The 19,705-nt window shown below is 51.7% G+C and overlaps 1 protein-coding gene across 1 annotated transcript; it reads right to left on the bottom strand.

Moving 5' to 3' along the window:
- Positions 1-4,832: 4,832 nt before the first annotated feature.
- UBE2S (ubiquitin conjugating enzyme E2 S) lies at positions 4,833-9,368 on the bottom strand. The gene is made up of 6 exons (XM_086349423.1): positions 9,349-9,368; positions 8,768-9,047; positions 8,481-8,702; positions 7,743-7,890; positions 6,124-6,314; positions 4,833-5,300 (listed from the first exon to the last, which is right to left on the bottom strand). Exons 1-6 carry the CDS (start codon positions 9,366-9,368, stop codon positions 4,971-4,973), a joined length of 1,191 nt encoding a protein of 396 aa, XP_086205549.1. The 3' UTR covers positions 4,833-4,970.
- Positions 9,369-19,705: the final 10,337 nt, after the last annotated feature.

Here is a 19,705-nt window from a genome sequence, read left to right as displayed (position 1 = left end):
CTTCCAGACACCCCATGAAGCAGATATCCCCACCTTATAGATGTAGAAAGTGAGGCTCAGATGAGTAAAGGTTACCCACATCATGGCTCCTGGTATGTTCCCAACGTATTTACTGTGTGCCAGCCATCCTGCCTTCGTGAGGACCCTGCCCCCCCCCCCCCCCCCCCCCAGCTCTGCTCTGGGATCAGGAGCTCCAGCTTTCCTCAGCGGATGTGATCAGGAACCCTTCCTGCCGAACCTTCCTCCCCAGGTCTGTTCTCAACCCTGGTTGGGCAGTGTCTGTAGTTGCGGTGGAACTTCGGTGACTTAACATCTGCTCAGAGCTCTCCCACAGTTCCGGTCCCACTCCACGGAGAGGCAGCCCTTGGCTGTAGCCCGCCCCCCCGCCGGCCACCTCTCACCGAGCCCCTTGCTGTCCTCTGGGAGGTGCTTGCCTACACTGAGCCTTGGTCCCGGGAACGCCCACCCCAGTGAGTGTTTAGCCCAGCACCCCAGCAGGCCAGAGGCATGCAGCCATGGGCGTCTGCTGTGCCGTGTGGCAGCTGGTGGTCAGCTGCGGGGGTCTCCTTGTCTGCCCTGGATCCCTGCTGCTCTGGGCGCTCAGCACACATGCAGTCCAGCTGGGCAGATACACATCTGGCAAAAATGCTGGATGCCGTGACAAAGGGAAAATCTGGAAAGCAGCAAGAGAAAAGCAACTCATGAGGGAGGGCCAGACTGACTGCTGGCTTAGTGGGGACCGTGGGGCCAGGGTGGGGAGAGCGGAAGACAAGTGCCCAGAGACGCCCCCCTACCCCCCCCCAACACCCCTCTCTGTGCCAAGCTGCCTGGGTGCCAGTTCTGTGCCGTGGCACTAGTCTCTCGGCCTTGGTTTCCCTCTACATGAAATGAGTTCCTTTTGTGTCTGATTCCTTGGGGCTCTGAGAAGCAGAGATCTTGGTTCTGTGTGCTGCGTCGTGTCCAGTGGTAACCTAGGGAACATTTGCAGAGTTGAGTGTAGGGCACGCCCTTGGCAGCTGCCCCACACAGGGTCACTCAGCAGTGGAAACCTGCTGTTGAGGGAGGGGCTGGCCTTGATTGAATTTCCGTCTGCATGGTAACCTCAGGGCTCCACCACTCCTAGGCTGTGCAGCCTTGGGCTGGTTGCTTGACCTCTCGTGCCTATGACACGTCTACTTCGGTAGACCTTACATTCTAGGGTTGTTGAGGTTAAATGTGCAAAGAGCTTGTAACATGGCCTGCTGGGACAAGTCCGCAGATCTCCCTTGCATGTATGAATGGGTGCAATTTATCTTGAGCAGATGGACTCGGAACGAACACAAACATCTCTGTGTCAACAGCTACTTGCACACAAAACGATGCTTGGGTTTTTCAGAGCACTCTGAGGACGAATCCATGTGGTCATGCCTGCTGCTCCCAGTCTTCGTGAGTTATGTGAATATCCTTGTGCCCTCTGCTGCATTTCCTCCAGGCTGTCTCTACCCTGTCCAGGAATTTTAAAAATTTACTTTTGTTACTTTTGTAGTCATCTGCTGGAATAAAACCTATTCTTTAAAGTCTTCTGTTATGAAAATAACGTGTGCATGTGGTTTGGAGACATGCAAGAGCCCAGGAGCCCAGTTGGGGACCCAACCATGCCACGTGGCATGTGGGATCTTAGTTCCCTGACCAGGTATCGAACCCATGCCCCCTGTAGAGGAAGCATGGGGTCCTCACCACTGGAGAGCCAGGAAGTCCTCGTGCCCCTTGGCCAGGCTCTCACAGCCAAACCAGCACATTGATTTCAGCAACTTCGCATTTATGGAGGAGACGCAGCCAGGAGGCACCCTGTCCTGTCTTCACAATTTCTGTGTAAATCCAAAACTGTTGTTAAGTCTATTAAAGATGACTAAGTGTTCACCTCTCAGGTTGAGAAAAATCCAAGTTGGATAAAAATCAGTGCTGGTGAGGCTGTGGGCAGGGGTTGGGTAGGGGGTGGACACAGGTTGCTGGCGGTGTCAAGTGGTACAAACCCACGGGGAACGAGTTGGCAGTATCTGTACAGAGTTGCACATGGATGTACCCTCTGGCACAGGAATGTCACAGAAAAGGGTGACTCTGCAGACTTCTTGTGTGCCCCGGGCTCCATGCACCGAGGTAATTTCTTCCAGTGTTGTTGGTTTCTTTGCCATACATTGGGGTGCGACTGAGGGCATGGAAGGGCTGGGTGCTATAGGACAGCCAGCCAGACATGCTAAGTCAAAAAGCCCAGGTGTGACATGCTGTGTGCAGGTCACTGGCAGGTATACACAAACGAGACAGTGGACGTGCGAGCACAGGTGTTAGGGGACTTGCCCTGCTGGTCCAGCGATTAGGACTCTGCGCTTTCACTGCCAAGGGCGCAGGTTCACTCTCTGGCCGAGGAACTAAGATCCCACAAGCCGTGTGGTATGGCCAAAATTATAAATAATAAAAAACATATGCTTAAATTTGGGGGGCTTTCCTGGTGGCCCAGTAGTAAAGAACCCACCTACAAATGCAGGAAATGCGGTTTCGATTCCTGGGTTAGGAAGATCCCTGGAGAAATGGCAACCCACTCCGGTATTCTTGCCTGGAAAATCCCATGGACAGAAGAGTCTGGTGGGCTACAGTCCATGGCGTCACAGAGTTGGACATGAATTAGTGACTAAACAACATGCTTAAATTTGCTTGCATTCCCATAGAATTTCCTCAGAAAAATACAAGAGAACCCATTGACACTGGTTGTCCCTGATTAGGGAGTTGGGTGTTGGGGAGATGGGAGTTTGAGGGAGCCGTTCTAGTGAAACTTCATTATCTTTAAAATTTTTTAAAAGTCAAGACGTTGCATTTTGAATGGGTACCATGCACACGGTATTCCAGGCTCTTCTTTCTTGGGACAGTGTTTGCAGGCTAATGTCACCTTCTGGTTAAATTTGAAAAGAGAAACGGTAGCATATTTTATACAGTGTTGGCACGTTGCTCTTTCTTACGTAATATGTTTTGGAGATTGGTCCATCTCTCATAATGCGCTCCTTCATGTCTTTTGGTGTGTTTTGTCTTTTTTAAAAATTAAATTGGAGGCTAGTTACAATATTGTAGTGGTTTTTGCCATACATCGACATGAATCAGCCATGGGCGCACGTGTTCCCCATCCAGAACCCTGCTTCCACCTCCCTCCCTCCATGTTCTTAAAATCCTGAAATACAGCAGATGCACAGAAAACCACACATTGACACATTTATGTTTTGCTCCTGGGCTCCTTGCTGGTTAGGGGTAACCAGTATCCTGAGCCTTAGGGAAACAATTTTCTTGCTCTCAAACACAGCGTGACCACCGTGGTATGTGTGTTTAGCAGCAGAGCTTGGTTTTGATGGTTCTGGAACTGCATGCGATGGCGTTAGGACTGTGGATCTACTGAACCTTGCTTGTTTGGCTGATGGCAAGCTTTTCCACGCTGCTGTGAGTGATGGCCCACTGCTCTTGTTGCTCCTCAACTGTATCCAGGTGTTTATACTGCTTGCAATCTGGGACAAACGTGGCTTTGCAGCTCGTGGTGTGTGTGCAAGAGTGCTGAGTAATGACATACTCGTGCTTCCGGCCTTTCCACCCTGTCTCCACGTGACTTATTTCCCGCTCCTGCACCGTGGACTGGCAGAGCATCCCTGGCTCTGCACTTGGCACTGCCAAGTCTAGCGGGGTCAGCTCGGGGTTCCCATCACTTGTGATGGTGTGAACCTTCGTCTGTTTGCCTGGTCGTCGCTGAGATTCCCCCTTTTGTGACGTATTTGTGCAAGAGATTTTGCTTTCACATTTTTACTGACCTGTAGGGGCTCTTCACAAATTTAGATTTGTCCTTTCCGTTGTATGTCTTGTTAACTATCATCTTTCCCACTGAACAGAATTCCTTGTTTTAAATTACATGAAATTCTGAGATGTACTTTACAGAGTACAATACACCAATTTTAAATATACACATGTTCACATAATTATGCAGCCATGCATAATTATGCAGCCATGTGAGCCCCACCGTAACCGATCTGGAACGTGCTCATCACCAAGGTTCCGTGTCCTTGATCCTCCCTGATCCCAGCCAGCCAGGGATCTGCTTTTGGCTGCCGTCTAGAATTTCACGGAAGTGGAACCAAATATTTTGTACTTGTATGTGGCTTTACTCAGCGTTTTGTGTACTCAAGTCAGCTCCCTGCTGTCCCTTCACACTTCTCCAGGCTTTGCGGCCTCGCCCTGGCCCTCCACAGCCACCCACAGGTGCAGTGACTGCCACTCTGCCCTCCTGCAGATGAGGAAACTGGGCGGGGAAGAGGGCCATGCCCCAGACCCACCCCCCTTCCCACCCGGACAAGCTCCTGCAGTCAAGTTCTCCCCCAGGGCTTATCAAACAGCTGCATCTAATCAACTAGGCCCTGCCAAAGGGCCAGGTCAGCCACAAAAGGGGAGCGTGGGGTGAGGACCCTGGCAGATTGCAGCTGAGGACAGCCCCAGGCCCACAACCCAGGAATGCGAAGCCTGGAGAAAGGAGCGGGCCTAGTCAGCTTCACTTGAGACCTGAGCAGCGACCCGCCCACCACGAGACCAGTGTCATGAGGCCTGGCAAGAGAGTCAGAGGCCCCCGGGAGCACGCTCTGCAGCCAGAGCTGGACCAAGAACCCAGGGCAGGGCAGACAAATGGGGCCCGCACCCGCCGCCTGGCCAGACCCCACCAGTCCGCTGTGCCCGTTTCAAGACGAGGTCAGGAGTGATCGGGACCAGGCCCCACCGACCACTGCACCCAAGACGGGCCAGGGTGCCGCTGCTCACAGCCCAGGCGGTGGAGGTGCAGAGCTGCTTTTCCAACTTTATTTAGAAAAACAAATCCAGGTCCCAGTGCCCTCGTGCCCTCCCCCACCCCAGCCATAATTTAAATAACTTAGAGACAGAGTCGGGTCAGGTAAGAAGGGAGGGGAGAGAGCCCACTACAGGCGCCGCAGTGCCCGCTTCTTGTCCGTCTTTTTCTTGGCTGCCAGCTTCTTGTCGCGCTCGCCCGCGTGCTTCTTGGCCATGGGCCCCTCAGCCCCTGCTGGGCCCCCAGGGGCTGTGGGGTCAGCAGTGGAGGCCGCCGCCCCACTGGCAGTGGCCCGGCCGGGCTCGGGCCTCCCACCGCTGGGCCCGCCGGCGCCGCCGTGGATCTCAGTGAGCAGGCGCGCGCGGGCTGCGTACTCCTCATAGTTCTCCAACAGCAGGCGGCCCGCCTCCTCGTTGAGGGCCGACTCGGGGTTGGGGTGGATCAGCAGGCACTTGATGGTCTGTGGGGAGAGGGCCGGGGTCAGGGGCCCGCCCCCCAGCCTCTCAGATCCCACACTGCCTCGCCTGCGGTGCTCTGGCCTGGCAGACCACACTCACCACCCGGTGGGCACGCGGGTACTCAGTGAGCTCACCCGCAGTCTCTCTGGGAGCCCCTACCAACACTCCAGGGAGAGGAGGAACAGGTCTGGGGTCAGTTTATCCTGGTGTTCAACCCTCCCCGTGCCCTGCAGGAAACCCCAACTCCCTGTCCTCCCTACTGTTTGCCCCAGGGGCTCATTAGAAATTCAGCTTTTTAAAAAACTTTTACCTTGTGAGGCAGGTGGGGAGAGGCACCAGGTGACCTCCATGCTCTAAGGGGCCCACAGGGACCCTGGGGCCCCACCTGGGGGGCGGGCGGGCATGGCTCTCCAAGGGGCAGGCCTGTGGCGGGAGGGGCAGCAGCTCCCCAGCGCCCACCCACTAAGCGTGGAACACCCCAGCAGGGACAATTAAAGACGTCCTGGGGTGGCACAGAGCCACTCCTGAGTGAGAAACGGCCGGATTATAGCGCTGATGGTTGCACTAGCTGTTCGGTGTCGGAAAGGCTCTCCAACCAGACGCTCGGCCCACACCTGCCAGAAAACTATCCCCACACAAATCCCTCGCCCGCCCCGTGGCAGAGCTCCCTGGGCGCTGCCTACCCTTCTACAAAAGCTGGAAACCTGGACTCTCATGTGGAGGCCCCCACCACTTCAGCATTGATTGTTTTAAAGAGGAACAAGGCTCTGTGGCTTGGACGTGACTGGGCCGGCCAGGAGGCAGTCAGGGTGCAGCAGAACTCACCAGAAGCACGTGCCGGATGCCCAGCTCAGCGGTCCAGTCCCTCTTGAGCACATTGACGCAGATCTCGCCATTGGCGCCCACATTCGGGTGGAATATCTTCGTCAGGAAGTAGCCCTTGGGTGGGGAGGCCGGAAAGTCCTTCCCCAGCAGGAGTTTCATGCGGAAGAGGCCTCCGGCATACGGGGTCCCCTCTGGAATGCAAAGAGGGGACGCATCAGGAGGCTCAGGTCTTCCAGGCACCCCCAAAACCCAGCCTCCTCAGTCTATCGGTGAGGCAAGTGCCCCTCTTGTTTCCTTCCTCAGACTGGGAACTCTTGAGAGAACAGGGCTAGGTTCCCAGGGGCCTGCAGACCACCCCCGCCCCCAACCCGCCACCCCCCAGCTCAGAGCTAACCCAACTGGTGGTCCCCACCCACGGAGGCTCCTCAGTCCCCACTGAAGCCACAGCACACCATTCCCAAGTGGCACAGACATATATGCCCCCTCAGTCCCCCAGAAAAACATCTGTTTGGAAGTCTCTCAGGCAAGACTCAGGACAGTTCTGTACACTCCAAGGTCTCCCTGCTGCAGCAAACAGCCCTCTCATTCACCCTCCTGATCAGGTAAAAAACCCATGGGAGCCATTCCCAGGGCTGTTCTTGGTGCTCCAGACCCCACGTCCAACCCATCCAGTTCCCCCCATAAATCTGAGCCCCCCCTCAAGTCCAGCAGAACCACTTCGCTCACCTGATGGATGTCAGCCTCCAGCCTGCAACCCCACCCAAAGCCCCACTGAAGTCACAGTGAAGTCCTGCTTTAAACCCAAGGGCTTCCTTTCTAAACTCTTTGAAGAGACCTACAGACCCTAAAAGATCTGTTTCCTGTAAGCTTCACCAGCCCTTTATTTTCTGTTCTTATAAAATATCTAATACACCCCAAGACTGCCAAAGGCCTTTTGGGATCCTCACCTCCTGCCGAGCCCGCATCAGGATGGGGTGAATCACCTTCTCACCATCTCAGAAAGCCTTCCCTGACCCTCTGCCCACAAACCTGATTCCAGACTAAGTCTTTTCATTACATGCTCTTCATTTAAATCGTAAAAATTCAATAACCTAAATGTAGTGCACGTGAAGTGACATGCTAAACCAACCTACAAGATCAAACAATTGCCTGTAGTGGTTTGGTTATTATCTCCCCCAAGCCTGTATCTGGCTTATTCTCTGCTTGGTCCCCAGAGCCCCAGACAGTGCCGACAGGAAGGAATCTGAGATGGTCCAACCCGCCCTCCGGGCCTTTGCTGACACTTCTCCCCACCTGGAATCCTCCTCCCAATCCCATGGAACTCCTACCCAACTTCAGGATGGAGGAAACACCCAAAGCCAAGCTAAGGACCCATTACATGCTCTCTTGGCCCCCAGAGTTTTTTCTCACCAACATTTAATGGGGAGACAGTACAAAATTATTTGTCACTCCCACTGTCCAGCCCTGCACACCAGGAACACATGTAACAGGTGTGCCTGTCCTGCCCACCCTTGCGTCCCCAGGGTCTGGCAATTCACTTAAGAGTGGGAGCCTCCTATCCTGGCTCTAGGGTGACTAGGACTAGGAAGCGCACTCCTCCCTGTCGTTCCCACACTCACCAGGGCCCTCAATGGTGACCTGCAGGTCGGTAAGGTCCTCCTCGTTGGGAAAGACCTTGATGCCATCAGGTGGGTCAGCGGTCAGCGTCGTCACCTCCTTGTACACCAGGCGGATGATGTGGGGGGGCAGGTTCTCCACGTTGGAGTTCTAAGTATGGAGACAAGCAGGTGAGCCACGGGCAGAGCCAGGGCGTGGAGCCTCCTGCAGGATCCCGGGCTGTCAATCAATCACCCCGAGCTCCCGGAACCCCCAACCCAGGAAGCTTCAGGCGACAGTCCCAGGATAACCCACTAGAAATGGGGCGCATCTCCGAGCTCCTGCGGACGACTCCACCTCCCCCACAAGCCCCCGAAGCCTGTTCGTAGCTCCGTACAGGCTTCCCAATGATTCTAGGTAAGCCCCAGGCCTACCTAGGTCCCTTTCCCCCATCTAATCTTGTTAAGACCACCCTGGAAACCCCAGATCGGTCCTGGAGACGGCCGCAGAGTGTTGTTGTTCCCGGAAGACCCACAGGCCTGCCCAAAAGGCCGGAGCCCTCCCCGGGACTCGGCCGGGCCTTTCCCTCCGCCCCGCCTACAGGAAGGCCCCTGGGCCCAACTCGGGCTTCGGACATCCAGGTGAGCTCTCAACCCCTCAAACCGCCCGCGAGAGGGTCCTGAGACCACGCCTCTTCCTCTACGGGGGCGAGGAGGGGGGGTACCTCGCCCACCCTTCCCGGGCCTGGGCGCCGCACTCACCATGACTGCAGCCGGCCGGGGGCGGGTCCCCCCGACCCCCTTCCCGCGCTCTCCGGCCGCCTGCCGGGGCGGGGGGCCCAACTGCTGTCGCTGCGGCCCTAACGAGGCCCCGGCGGCCCCGCTCTGCTTCTCGCAGCCTCCGACGTCCGCCGCAAACCGTACAGCAGCTCCACCCGTCCCAGTGACCGGCCGCAGTAAGCCGGCCGCGCGCGCACGGGCACCCTTTTATATCCGCCTACAGGCCACGCCCCCTCAGGGGCCCCTCTCGCGGCGCCTCGACCCGTGACGTCAGCGCGCACGGTCTTCGGCGTTCGACGGGCTCGCTCCCTTCCTGCAAACTGCAGGCAGAAGTTGGAGAGGGGGCGCGCGGCGGGCCGGCCACTCGGGGCGCGGAGGGGTCCGGGAGGGGATCCGGGAGAATGGAGCGGTGGAGAAGGGGGAAGCAGAAAGGAAGAGGACGTAAAGGGCGACGCGAGCGCTGATTGGGCCGTTTGAATGAGACGCCTGCGTACGCGCGCGCCCTGACGCCCAGAAATCGCGCACGCGACTAACGGTCGGCCGTGGAACCTGGGCAGGGCGAAAGGAGGTGGGACTCGCGGGGTTTAAAAGGATGATAGAAGGCACTCCGACCAATAGGGACGCGCAGTCGTGGAGTGGCGTCACGAGACACGCGCGGGCCAATCCTTGACATAGAAGGCGGTACCAGAGGGGCGGAGAAAAGGAAATGACCAATGGGGGATCTGCCTAGCGCGGACCCAGGCTCTCACAGCCAATGAAGTTCGTTGGTTTTGTGTATGCAAATAAGCTCGCGGACACTCGCGCCCCTTCCTCAGCCCGTCGTGGGGGTGGGCGCTGGCCGTCGCGGTACGTTTTTCTTCGAGGCGCCATTTTGTGGTGGAATGACGTGTGACCTGCGTGCTGTGTAGCGGAGGTTCCAAGGCCAGTCAGCCCGGCGCTGAAGGCTTAGAAGCCTTGCCCTCCGATGTGTGACCTCTGGCCCCGGCAGGGCCTCAGTCTCCTGTGAGGACGGTGTCTAATAAAGAAGGAAGAGCCTTCAGGCCTTGCTGAGGGCCAGGCCTTACCTGTGACTGACCCCGTTCTTCCGCCAGCCAGGCCTCGTCAGGACTCCTTTCCCTGTTTGGGGACCCGGCCCTGCATGCCCCGGGCGGCCACGTATCGGCGCCCTGACAGCAGGACCCCCGGGAGTTGACCCGCCTCCTCGGCTACTGTGTGACCCAGCGCCTCCAGCAAGGTCTCTCAGACCCTCTAGAGAGGGTCCCTACAAGACCCCAAGTGGGGCCCTAACTTCTGGAACTGCGGCAGAAACATGCAGAGACGCCCACCGCCCTAGCCAGAACTAGTGTGTGGCGGGTTGACGGCACTCGTGCGCCCCCCACGCCTCACCTTAAGTCCGGCCCAGTTAACACGCAAGGACTCTGACGGAAGGGGGGTTCTAGTGACTTGCCCAGGGGCCCCCGACTTGGGACGAGGCGGAGTTGGGGGTCACACTGATCTGTAGCTCCGGAGTCTACCCGACAGACAAGGACTGCTGGTGCTCATGAGAGTGATGGTTACTAACTCATGCTTGCTGGCCGGGGCACTGTTGTAGTTTATTTGCGTGTCTGATCTCATTGAACCCTCGAAACAACCCGGTCAGGTGGATGTTATGAGGTTCCTCTCTGGACACTGGCAGTTATTCAGTATGCTTTGGGTTTTTGAGCACCTTCCTTGGTGACTCAGTGGTAAGGAACCTGCCTGTAAATGCAAAAGACTCCCCTTTGAGCCCTGGGTTAGGAAGATCACCTGGAGAAGGACATGGCTATTCACTCCAGTATTCTTGTCTGGACAATCCCATAGGCAGAGGAGCCTGGCGGGCTACGGTCCTTGAGGTTGCAGAGTTGGACAAGACTTAGTGACTAAACAGCAACAGCCCTGTGGCAGGCAGGATGCTTTGGGGATACAGCTGAGAGTAAAAGGGACAAAATCCCTGTGCTCAGGGTGCTGACAACCTCGTGGGGAAGCCAGACAGTAAACAAGTAAGTATATCCTATCACGTCAGCGAGTGATAAAGACAGATCGGATCAGTCAGGGCCTGGGGTGCAGGGAGAGAGGGCTGGGGCTTCTCTCTGACCTGTCGGAGGAAGAATTGCCTGGGCTCCATATGGCAAAAGCGCTTCAGAAAAAGGAACAACCCGAACAAAGGCGAGGCGAGGGGATCACGCGTGGTGTGTTTGGGGCGCCATCGGGAAGCCGGTGAGGCTGAGTGGGCGGTGTGTTGAAGCGTTCAGGCCCTGGGGAGCCATTGGACGCTTTGATGGGCCGTGGGCGGGAGCAGACGGGCCGGCGAGCACGTTGGTGGCAGGGCGAGTGGGAGTGCTGGGGATCCCTGACGTGGACAGGTCCTGAGGGAGAAGGAAGGAATCGTGGACAGGCCCTGAGGGAGAAGGAAGGAATTGCCCGCAGCCTTAAAATTGGGCTCAGTGAATCTTCTCAGTAAAGGTTTTTGATTCTGCAGGCCACCCATCTCTGTCCCAACCGACTCTCTTCTGCTGCCCTAGCCAGAGCAGTCAGTGGATGTGCAGATGAAGGGAGCTGCTGTGTCCCAGTCAGCCTTTGTTGACAGCAACAGGTAGTGGCTGGGGCCGGTCCTCAGGGAGGCTGCCCTTTACCGACACCTGAAATTCCAACAGGCCCCATCTCTGCTAAGAACTTTTCATGATCTTTGCCTTATTTGGGGTTTCCTGTGGTAAGGGAAAATAGACACAGAAGCAAAAGGTAATAAGTAAAATACGTGGTAGTTTAGAAGGGAGCGAGTGCTGTGGAAAAAGAGAAAAGTGGAGCAAGGGGGGAGGGATTCGGGTGGGGGTGCCAGATTGTGGGATGCCAGCTGGAATGAATTTTAAGCCAGGTGGCCAGGGAAACCTTGCCTGACACTTCACAGGTGTCATGTGAACACAAGTTTGAAGGAAGGGGGGAAACGAGCTATGTGCTTATCAGGAAGCTGTATTTGGGCAGTTGAAACAGCTGGGGCAGAGGTCTAGCACACTTGAGGAACTACAAGGAGGCCAGTGTGGTTAGAATGGAGTGGGCAAGGGGAGAGTATGGGGAGATGAGGTCAGAGAAATGTATGTGTGGATGGAGTTGGGGAGGGGGTATCATGCAGGACCTTGAAGGCGGTGATTAGGACTGTGGTCTTGTCTCTGAGGGAATAGGGAGCCACTGCCAGATTTTGAGCAGAGGACTGCTGTGGTCTCACTATGACTGCTGGGTGGAGAAGAGGATGAAGGGGGATGCTCATGGGGATGTGGGCAGAGGCAGGGAGGCCAGAGAAGAGGCTGTTGGAATAACCCTGAGAAGAGACAGTGCTGCTGATCAAAGATATATAAATGTCCAGTAAGCACATGACAAGATGCTCAGTGTCATCAGCTATCAGGGAAAGGAGAATCAAAACCACAATAAGATATCATCTCACACCACCAGGGTGGCTGTAATCAAAAAGTGAGATAATAGGTGTTGGGAAAGATGTGGAAAAATTGGAACCCTCGCACAGCTGGTGGGAATGAAAAACGGTGTAGCTGCTTTGGCAAACAGTATGGCAGTTCATCAAAGGGTTAAACCTAGAGTTACCCTATGACCCAGCAATTCCACAGCTAGGTACGTACCCCAGAGAAACAGAAACATGTCTACACAGAAAGTCATACACAGATATTCATAGCTGTGCAGATATGCATATCATATTGTTTGTAATACCCAAAAGATGAAAATAACCGACATATTCAACTCCTGGGGAATGGGTAAACTAAATGTGGTGTATACTCACAATGTGAGATCAATACAGCCATAGAAAGGAATGAAGTACTGTTACCTACTACGAATGGACAAACCTCCAAAACACTGCTAAGGGAAAAAGCCGGTTACAAAGGACTGCATTTGTATGATTCCATTTATATGTAATGTTCAGAACAGTTGAATCCATGCAAACAGAAAGTAGATGAGTGATTGTCTAGGGTTGGGGGATGGGAAAGTGATGTCTAATGGGTAAATTTGGGGACAATGAAAATACTCTAAACTTGACTGTGGTGATGGCATAGATGTGTGACTCTGTGAGTATACCAAAACACTTTAAATTGGTAAAGTTTTCTGTATGGTGTGTGAGTTATATCTCAATAAAGCTGTTATTTTCTAAAAAGAATTTTTTGAAAACCCTGAGATGGGAGGAACTGAGAGAAGCGCAGAGGAGTGGGGAAAGAAAGGTCTGACTGGAGAAATGTGCTGGGCTGGGAGAGGTGGGCATGGTAGGTAGGGCCCTAGGGAGCCAGTGAGGAATTCTGACCTGGAGACGTGAATGGATTTGTTGTGATTCTAGCTCAAGGCTGCTGGTTAGAGACTTGACTGGAGGGCCCAGAGTGGAAGCAAAACTTCAACAGGAAGTTGGTTGTGGCTTGGGCTAGGGTGGTGGCCATAGCCATGGTGGGAGAAAAGTGGGCAGATCTGAGAAGGACTCCGGAGGTGGCCTAGTGATGGGGCCTTTTGAGTTAGTTTGGGAGATGGATGGGCAGGAGATGGGCTGGGAGAGGGGTGTCCTTCCTTTGCTAAGTGCTGAAGGCCCAGAAACAACTTTTGCTCAGTGAAACCCAAATTTGTAGCTTTAGAAATGAACCTTCATTTCTTCTGTTCATATGTATTAATTCATGGAAGAAATACATGTTTGGAGGGAAATTCACAGTGACTGCAGTGAAAGGAGGAAGCACAGCTCTAGCCCTCCTTCCCCTTTCACGTTCCGATTCACGACACCTCACGTACCTGCTGTGAATATCTGGTGTCTTCCTCCCCACACTACTTGCACATTTACATTCCCATATATCCTTCCTCAGCAGCGTGCACTGTGATCCTCCATAAGAACCTAGGAGTTTCTAGCATTCTCCAGCTAATTTGGAGCGTGTTTACGCTGGTCTAGTGTGTGGTTAGGAGCTGCAGTGAGCATCCTCAGGCAAAGCTGTGAGCTTTCCTGAAGGGGAAGTTCCTAGAAGTGGAATTGCAGGCTCAAAGAGCACAAGTGTCTGAAGTTCTGCCAAGTAGCCCTTGGCAGGGCTCTCCTTATTTGGATCCCCACCACTGGGATCTGGTCCCTTCATTCAAGTATTTATTTATAGCTAGCTGTCTGCCAGGCTCTGTTCTGTGTGCTTGGGATACATCAGTGACCAAGACAGGAAGCAAGGCACCACCTTCCTGGGGCATCCATTGTGTGGGGAGACAGATGATAAACAGTAAGCACTAAACCTAGGGTGGCCAACTGTCCAGGTTGCCCACAATGCCGAACTTTAGTGCTAACACTGGGAAAGTCCCAGGCTAGTTGGTAAGAAAAGTTGGTGGTACAAAAAGATAATTACTATAAAAATTAGAGCAGCTAAAAAAAAAAAAAAAAAAATTAGAGCAGCTAAGGCAAGATGGTTCAGGAACACTAGGGGGAGAGGAAGGGGGAGAATTTTTAGATTAGGGGAGTCAGGGTAGACCTTTATTGAGAAGGAAACATTTCCATAAACATTTAAAGGAAGTGAGGGAACAAGTTTTGTGAATATCCAGAGGAGAAAGACTGTTCCAGGCAGAGGAGGCTGCCAATGTCAATGTCCTGATGCAGAAATGAGACCAAGCATCAGCAGTCTCTGAAACGTGTGTCAGTCATGGAAAGACAGAGGTGCCTTGTCTTTCTCCTGTGTTCCCTTTCTTCTCAGTGAGGCTGAGCATCTTTTCATGGGTAAATGCCTCCATATTTATTACTGAGTCCATGGTCTGTGGTTGCTGACAAGTTCTTTGCCCCTTAGTGGCCTTAATATTTTAAAACATGTCATCTGTAGGGGCTGTGGTAGGTGATTAACAAGAACCACTTTCCTCTGTGTCCCTGAGCAGAACTTAGAACTCTCTTCAGTGGTCAGAGCTAGTTAATTGGTAAATATAAACACAGTCACATTTACCATATTTACCAATTTACAATACTGGTAAGTTCTTAAAGAGATGGGAATACCAGACGACCTTACCTGTCTCCTGAGAAACCTGTATGCAGGTCAAGAAGCAACAATTAGAACTGAACACAGAACAATGGACTGGTTCAAAATTGGGAAAACATTGGGAAAAGAGTATGTCAAGGCTGTATATTGTCACCTTGCTTATTGAATTTATATATAGAGTACATCATGTGAAATGCCACGCTGGGGGAATCACAAGCATCAGCCTGGAGAAGTATCAACAACCTCAGAGATACAGATGATACCACTCTAATGGGCAGAAAGCAAAGAGGAACTAAAGAGCCTCTTGATAAGGGTGAAAGAGGAGAGTGAAAGAGCTGGCTTTAAAAACTCAACATTCAAAAAACTAAGATCATTGCATCTGGTCCCATCACTTCATGGCAAATAGGTTGGGAAACAGTGGAAACAGTGACAGACTTTATTTTCGTGGGCTCCAAAATCACAGGATGGTGACTGCAGCCATGAAATTAAAAGATGCTTGCTCCTTGGAAGAAAAGCTATGACGAACTTAGTATATTAAAAAGCAGAGATATCACTTTGCTGTTAAAGGTCCCCATACTCAAAGCTATGGTTTTTTAGTAGTCATGTACGTACGTGAGAGTTGGACCATAAAGAAGGCTGCTGCTGCTGCTAAGTCACTTCAGTCGTGTCTGACTCTCTGCGACCCCATAGACGGCAGCCTAGCAGGCTCCCCCGTCCCTGGGATTCTCCAGGCTGAGTGCCACATAATTGCTGCTTTGGAATTGTGGTGCTGGAGAAGACTCTTGAAAGTCTTTTGGACAGCAAAGAGATCAAACCAGTCAATCCTAAAGGAAATCAACCCTGAATAGTCATTGGAAAGACTGATGCTGAAGCTGAAGCTCTGATTCCTTTGGCCACCGGATGTGAAGAGCTGACCATTGGAAAAGACCCTGATGCTGGGCAGGAGGAGAAGGGGGTGATGACAGAGGATGAGATGGTTGGATGGCATCACCAACTCAGTGGACATGAGTCTGAGCAAACTCAGGGAGATAGTGAAGGACAGGGAAGCCTGGAGTGCTGCAGACCATGGAGCCCCAGAGTCAGACCCTACTTAGTGACTGGACAACAGTGCCTGCAGTGGATCAGGTGCTCCCTCTAGTGGCAGCGGCAGTGAACCGCATTGGCTGGCTCTCATCTTGCTCCAAAACCCCAGACTGCAGGGCTGACTTCGCCTTGGATAAAAACGTACTTTAGCTGCCAGAGGCTTCCTTAAATGGCTGTAAAACTGACTTCTCTGATGCGCTGCAAGATTAAATAGAACAATGCCTGATGCTGGCGACTGTGGGAGCAAATGAGCATTCTCACATACATGGGCTTGGCAAGGCTCTAGGAACTGCATCTTGGCATCATGTAGCAAGTCTTAAAAACACACCTCCCTCCAACCCAAAAGTTCACCCTCCTAGGAGCTCATCCCAGGGAAAACTACGTAAATGCTCCATGTGGCGTGCAAAAACATATTCCTCAAAGCATTATCATAGTGGAAAATGGGAAAACCCCAGATATCTACTGGTAGGGACCGAAATAAAAATTATGCTGCTCCTTGGACTCCAAAACTCATGAAAGATACTGAGAAGCTGTTCAAGTCTCGAGAGACACAATAACTACTTACAACACCTAATCCCAGGGTTTAGGGGGATTTTCCCAGGAGCTGAAAAGAGAATTGCTCCAAAGGACAATATTGGGACAGTTGGTGAAACTTGAACATGGACTTCATCAATGTTAAGTCCTTGATTTTTGATAACTGTACTGTAACTCTGTAAGAGAATGTCTGTGTTTTTCAGAAATGTTCCTTAGGAGCTGCTCACCCTCAATTGTCTTAAAAAATATTCATATGCGAAGAAAACTGGAAAGCAGTGTAATGAAATGCTAACAATTGGTGAGTTGACAAAAGCTGTACAGGAATTCTTGGGCTTGTTCTTGTAATTCATGTACATTTGAAACTTTATAAAGTTAAAAAGACATGAAAAGAAAAAAAGGCACATGCACACAGCATCTGGTATAGATATCAGAAGTTCGCAAGCCTACCCCGGCAAACGCAGGTTAAGAATACCTGCTCAGAGGCTGAACTTTGTTTAATCAACACAGTGAAGTTGCAAATTGAGCAAGTGTAAGGTTACAAAGGCAAAACTCTTGTGCCAGATCTTGTCTTTGACTTGCCCAACCAAAGCACGGGACATGTGGATCAGATTACTTTGTTGACTTAACAGAAGTGAAATAGTTGACAGGCACATAGAGTCTACATTGAATGAAAAATAGGTAACATTTAAGCCCTGGCATTACAACTGCATGGGAAGGGAAGAGACTCCTGTCTCCCATATCACCCTCACTCCTGGGCATCTAGCTCCTTAGTGAGGGCAATGGCAGCCAAAGTTGGCACTGTTGACATTCAGATTTAAACATTTTTTAAATTTGAAAATATAAAAAAAATTTAAGTAAATAATTTAAAAAATAAATTTAAACTTTATTTTTAAAAACTAGGTTGAAAAAAGTAAAAGTGTTAGTTGCTCAGTTGTGAGCAACTCTTTGTGACCCCATGGACTGTAGCCTGCCAGGCTCCTCTGTCTATGATATTCTCCAGGCAAGGATACTAGAATGGGTAGCCATTCCCTTCCTTCTCCAGGGGATCTTCCCAAGGATTGAACCCTGGTCTCCTGCATTGCAGGTGGATTCTTTACCATTTGAGCCACCAGGAAAGCCCAAAGGCAGGTTACACAACTACAAAAAAGTCACAAGTGCAAGTCAGTCAGTCAGTTCAGTCGCTCAGTCATGTCTGACTCTTTGCAACCCCATGGACTGCAGCACGCCAGGCTTCCCTGTCCATCACCAACTCCCGGAGCTTGCTCAAACTCATGCCCATGGAGTCGATGATGCCATCCAACCATCTCATCCTCTGCCACCTCCTTCTTCTCCTGCCTTCAATCTTTACCAGCATCAGGGTCTTTTCCAGTGAGTCAGTTCTTCGTATCAGGTGGCCAAAGTATTGGAGTTTCAGCTTCAGCATCTGTCCTTCCAATGAACACCCAGGACTGATTTCGTTTAGGATGGACTGGTTGGATCTCCTTGCAATCCAAAGGACACTCAAGAGTCTTCTCCACCACCACAGTTCAAAAACATCAATTCTTTGGTGTTCAGCTTTCTTCACAGTCCAACTCTCACATCCATACATGACTACTGGAAAAACCATAGCCTCGACTAGACGGACCTTTGTTGGCAAAGTAATGTCTCTGCTTTTTAATATGCTGTCTAGGTTGGTCATAGCTTTTCTTCCAAGGAGTAAGCGTCTTTTAATTTCATGGCTGCAGTCACCATCTGCAGTGATTTTGGAGCCCAAGAAGAGAAAATCTGTCACTGTTTCCATTGTTTCCCCATCTATTTGCTGTAAAGTGATGGGACCGGATTCCATGATCTTAATTTTCTGAATGTTCAGTTTTAAGCCAGCTTTTTCACTCTCCTCTTTTGCTTTCATCAAGAGGCTCTTCAGTTACTCTTCACTTTCAGCCGTAAGGGTGGTGTCATCTGTGTATCTGAGGATATTGATGTTTCTCCTGACAACCTTGATTCTGGCTTGTGCTTCATTCAGCCTGGCATTTCGCATGATGCTCTCTGCATATAAGTTAAATAAGCACGGTGACAATATACAACCTTGACATACTCCTTTCCCAATTTGGAACAAGTCAGTTGTTCAATATTGAGTTCTAACTGTTGCTTATTGACCTGCATACAGATTTCTCAGGAGGCAGGTAAGATACAAATGCAAGAGAGTACAGCAAATAGCCCCCAGCCATCCAGTCCCCTTCTCCACGGGCAAGGTGCATCAGCAGAATAGGTTGCAGTGTCCCACAGTAACAGCAGCCCCAGGTGCTAAAGCAGCAGGGTTTGTTTATATCTGGCATGTCTAATAACGTCTGGGAGGCAGGGAAGTACTTTGCTAGTCTGTGCCCAGGAGGAGACCCTCTGAGTGCTCAGTGATCCCATACTTAGATGCACTGCATCACCACCCTGCCTCTCCTTCCACCCCACCCTCCAATTACCTGTAGACAAAGCCTCCAACATAAAGAATAGATGGACGAACAACCCTTACATGGACCAGATGGGGGCATTTTACCAGTGACCCAACATCAGTGTTTTGAAGGCATTACTCCCTTCCCCTCCCATTAATCTAGAGTCAAACAAATGGACCCAAGCAGGTGAAACCTAGCTGGTGGTGAACATGTCATGGAAGGGGAGGAGTCTTTCTCAACTGCAGATCACACTCTGTCTCCCAGCTAGCCCTTCCCTGCCAGGATGGTTAGGTTTTATGTGTCACCTTGGCCAGGTGACAGTGCCTGGTTGTTGGTTCAAACACAGCCCTGTTATTGCTGTGAAGGTATTCTGTAGACATCTACAGTCAGCTGACTTTGAGTAAAGGAGGTTATCCTAGATCATACGATGGGCCACATGCAATCAGTCGAAGGCCTTAGAGCAAAAAAACTGAGGTTTCCTGGAACAGAATGAATCCTGCCTCAAGACTGCAGCCTAGAAAACCTGCCTGAGTTTCTGAAGTGCCTTACAGACTGAATTTGCCAGCCCCCACAGGAGATGCAGGACACACAGTTTCAATCACCGGGTCAGGGAAGATCCCGTGGAAGAGGGCATGGCAACTCACTCCAGTATTCTTGCCTGGAGAATCCCATGGACAGAGGAGCCTGATGGCCTATAGTCCTTGGGGTCGCAAAGAGTTGAACACAGCTAAAGCGACTGAGCATGCACACTCACACAGGCCAGTTCCTTGACAGAAGTACACACACACACACACACACACACACACACACTGGTTCTGTTTCTCTGGAGTACCCTGACTGATACAGAATAAAATCTAATATTTGAGACGCAAACACTTAAATGCACTAGAGAGGAAGGGGTTTTCTTAGTGATAAAACTGGTACTGGAATGCCCTGCACACACGACCCAGACGAGCAAACTCATGCTTTGATGTAATGAGAGCTGGCAGTTGATAAACAAGCATTTAGATACTCCTGGGGTAGGTTGTCCTAAAGTTCATAAAACCTTGCCTTCGGGGCACCTCCTGAGACAGAAGGAGGGGACAGTTCTGTCTTCACTATGCATATATGTTAATGCACTGGGCGGGAAGAGAGAGGTGTGGAAAATGCTTCCTGGTTATCATAAAAACTGACACTTAGA

The sequence above is a fragment of the Bos grunniens genome, chromosome 18 (genome assembly GCF_055505025.1).
Source record: "Bos grunniens cultivar Pamir isolate PY7600 chromosome 18, Bosgru_T2T1.0, whole genome shotgun sequence".
Lineage (NCBI taxonomy): Eukaryota > Metazoa > Chordata > Mammalia > Artiodactyla > Bovidae > Bos > Bos grunniens.
The sequence above is the reverse complement of the archived record's forward strand: the minus strand, read 5'-3'. Positions and strand labels throughout refer to the sequence as shown.

What these genes read in the sequence shown, in the direction of transcription:
- UBE2S (XM_086349423.1), bottom strand. Translation starts at nt 9,368, where the DNA reads ATGGCGCCTCGAAGAAAAAC. An exon ending in CCCGGCCGGCTGCAGTCATG is followed by an intron (nt 7,891 to 8,480) that starts GTGAGTGCGGCG and finishes CTCCATACTTAG; the next exon opens with AACTCCAACGTGGAGAACCT. An exon ending in GCATCCGGCACGTGCTTCTG is followed by an intron (nt 5,301 to 6,123) that starts GTGAGTTCTGCT and finishes CTCTCCCCACAG; the next exon opens with ACCATCAAGTGCCTGCTGAT.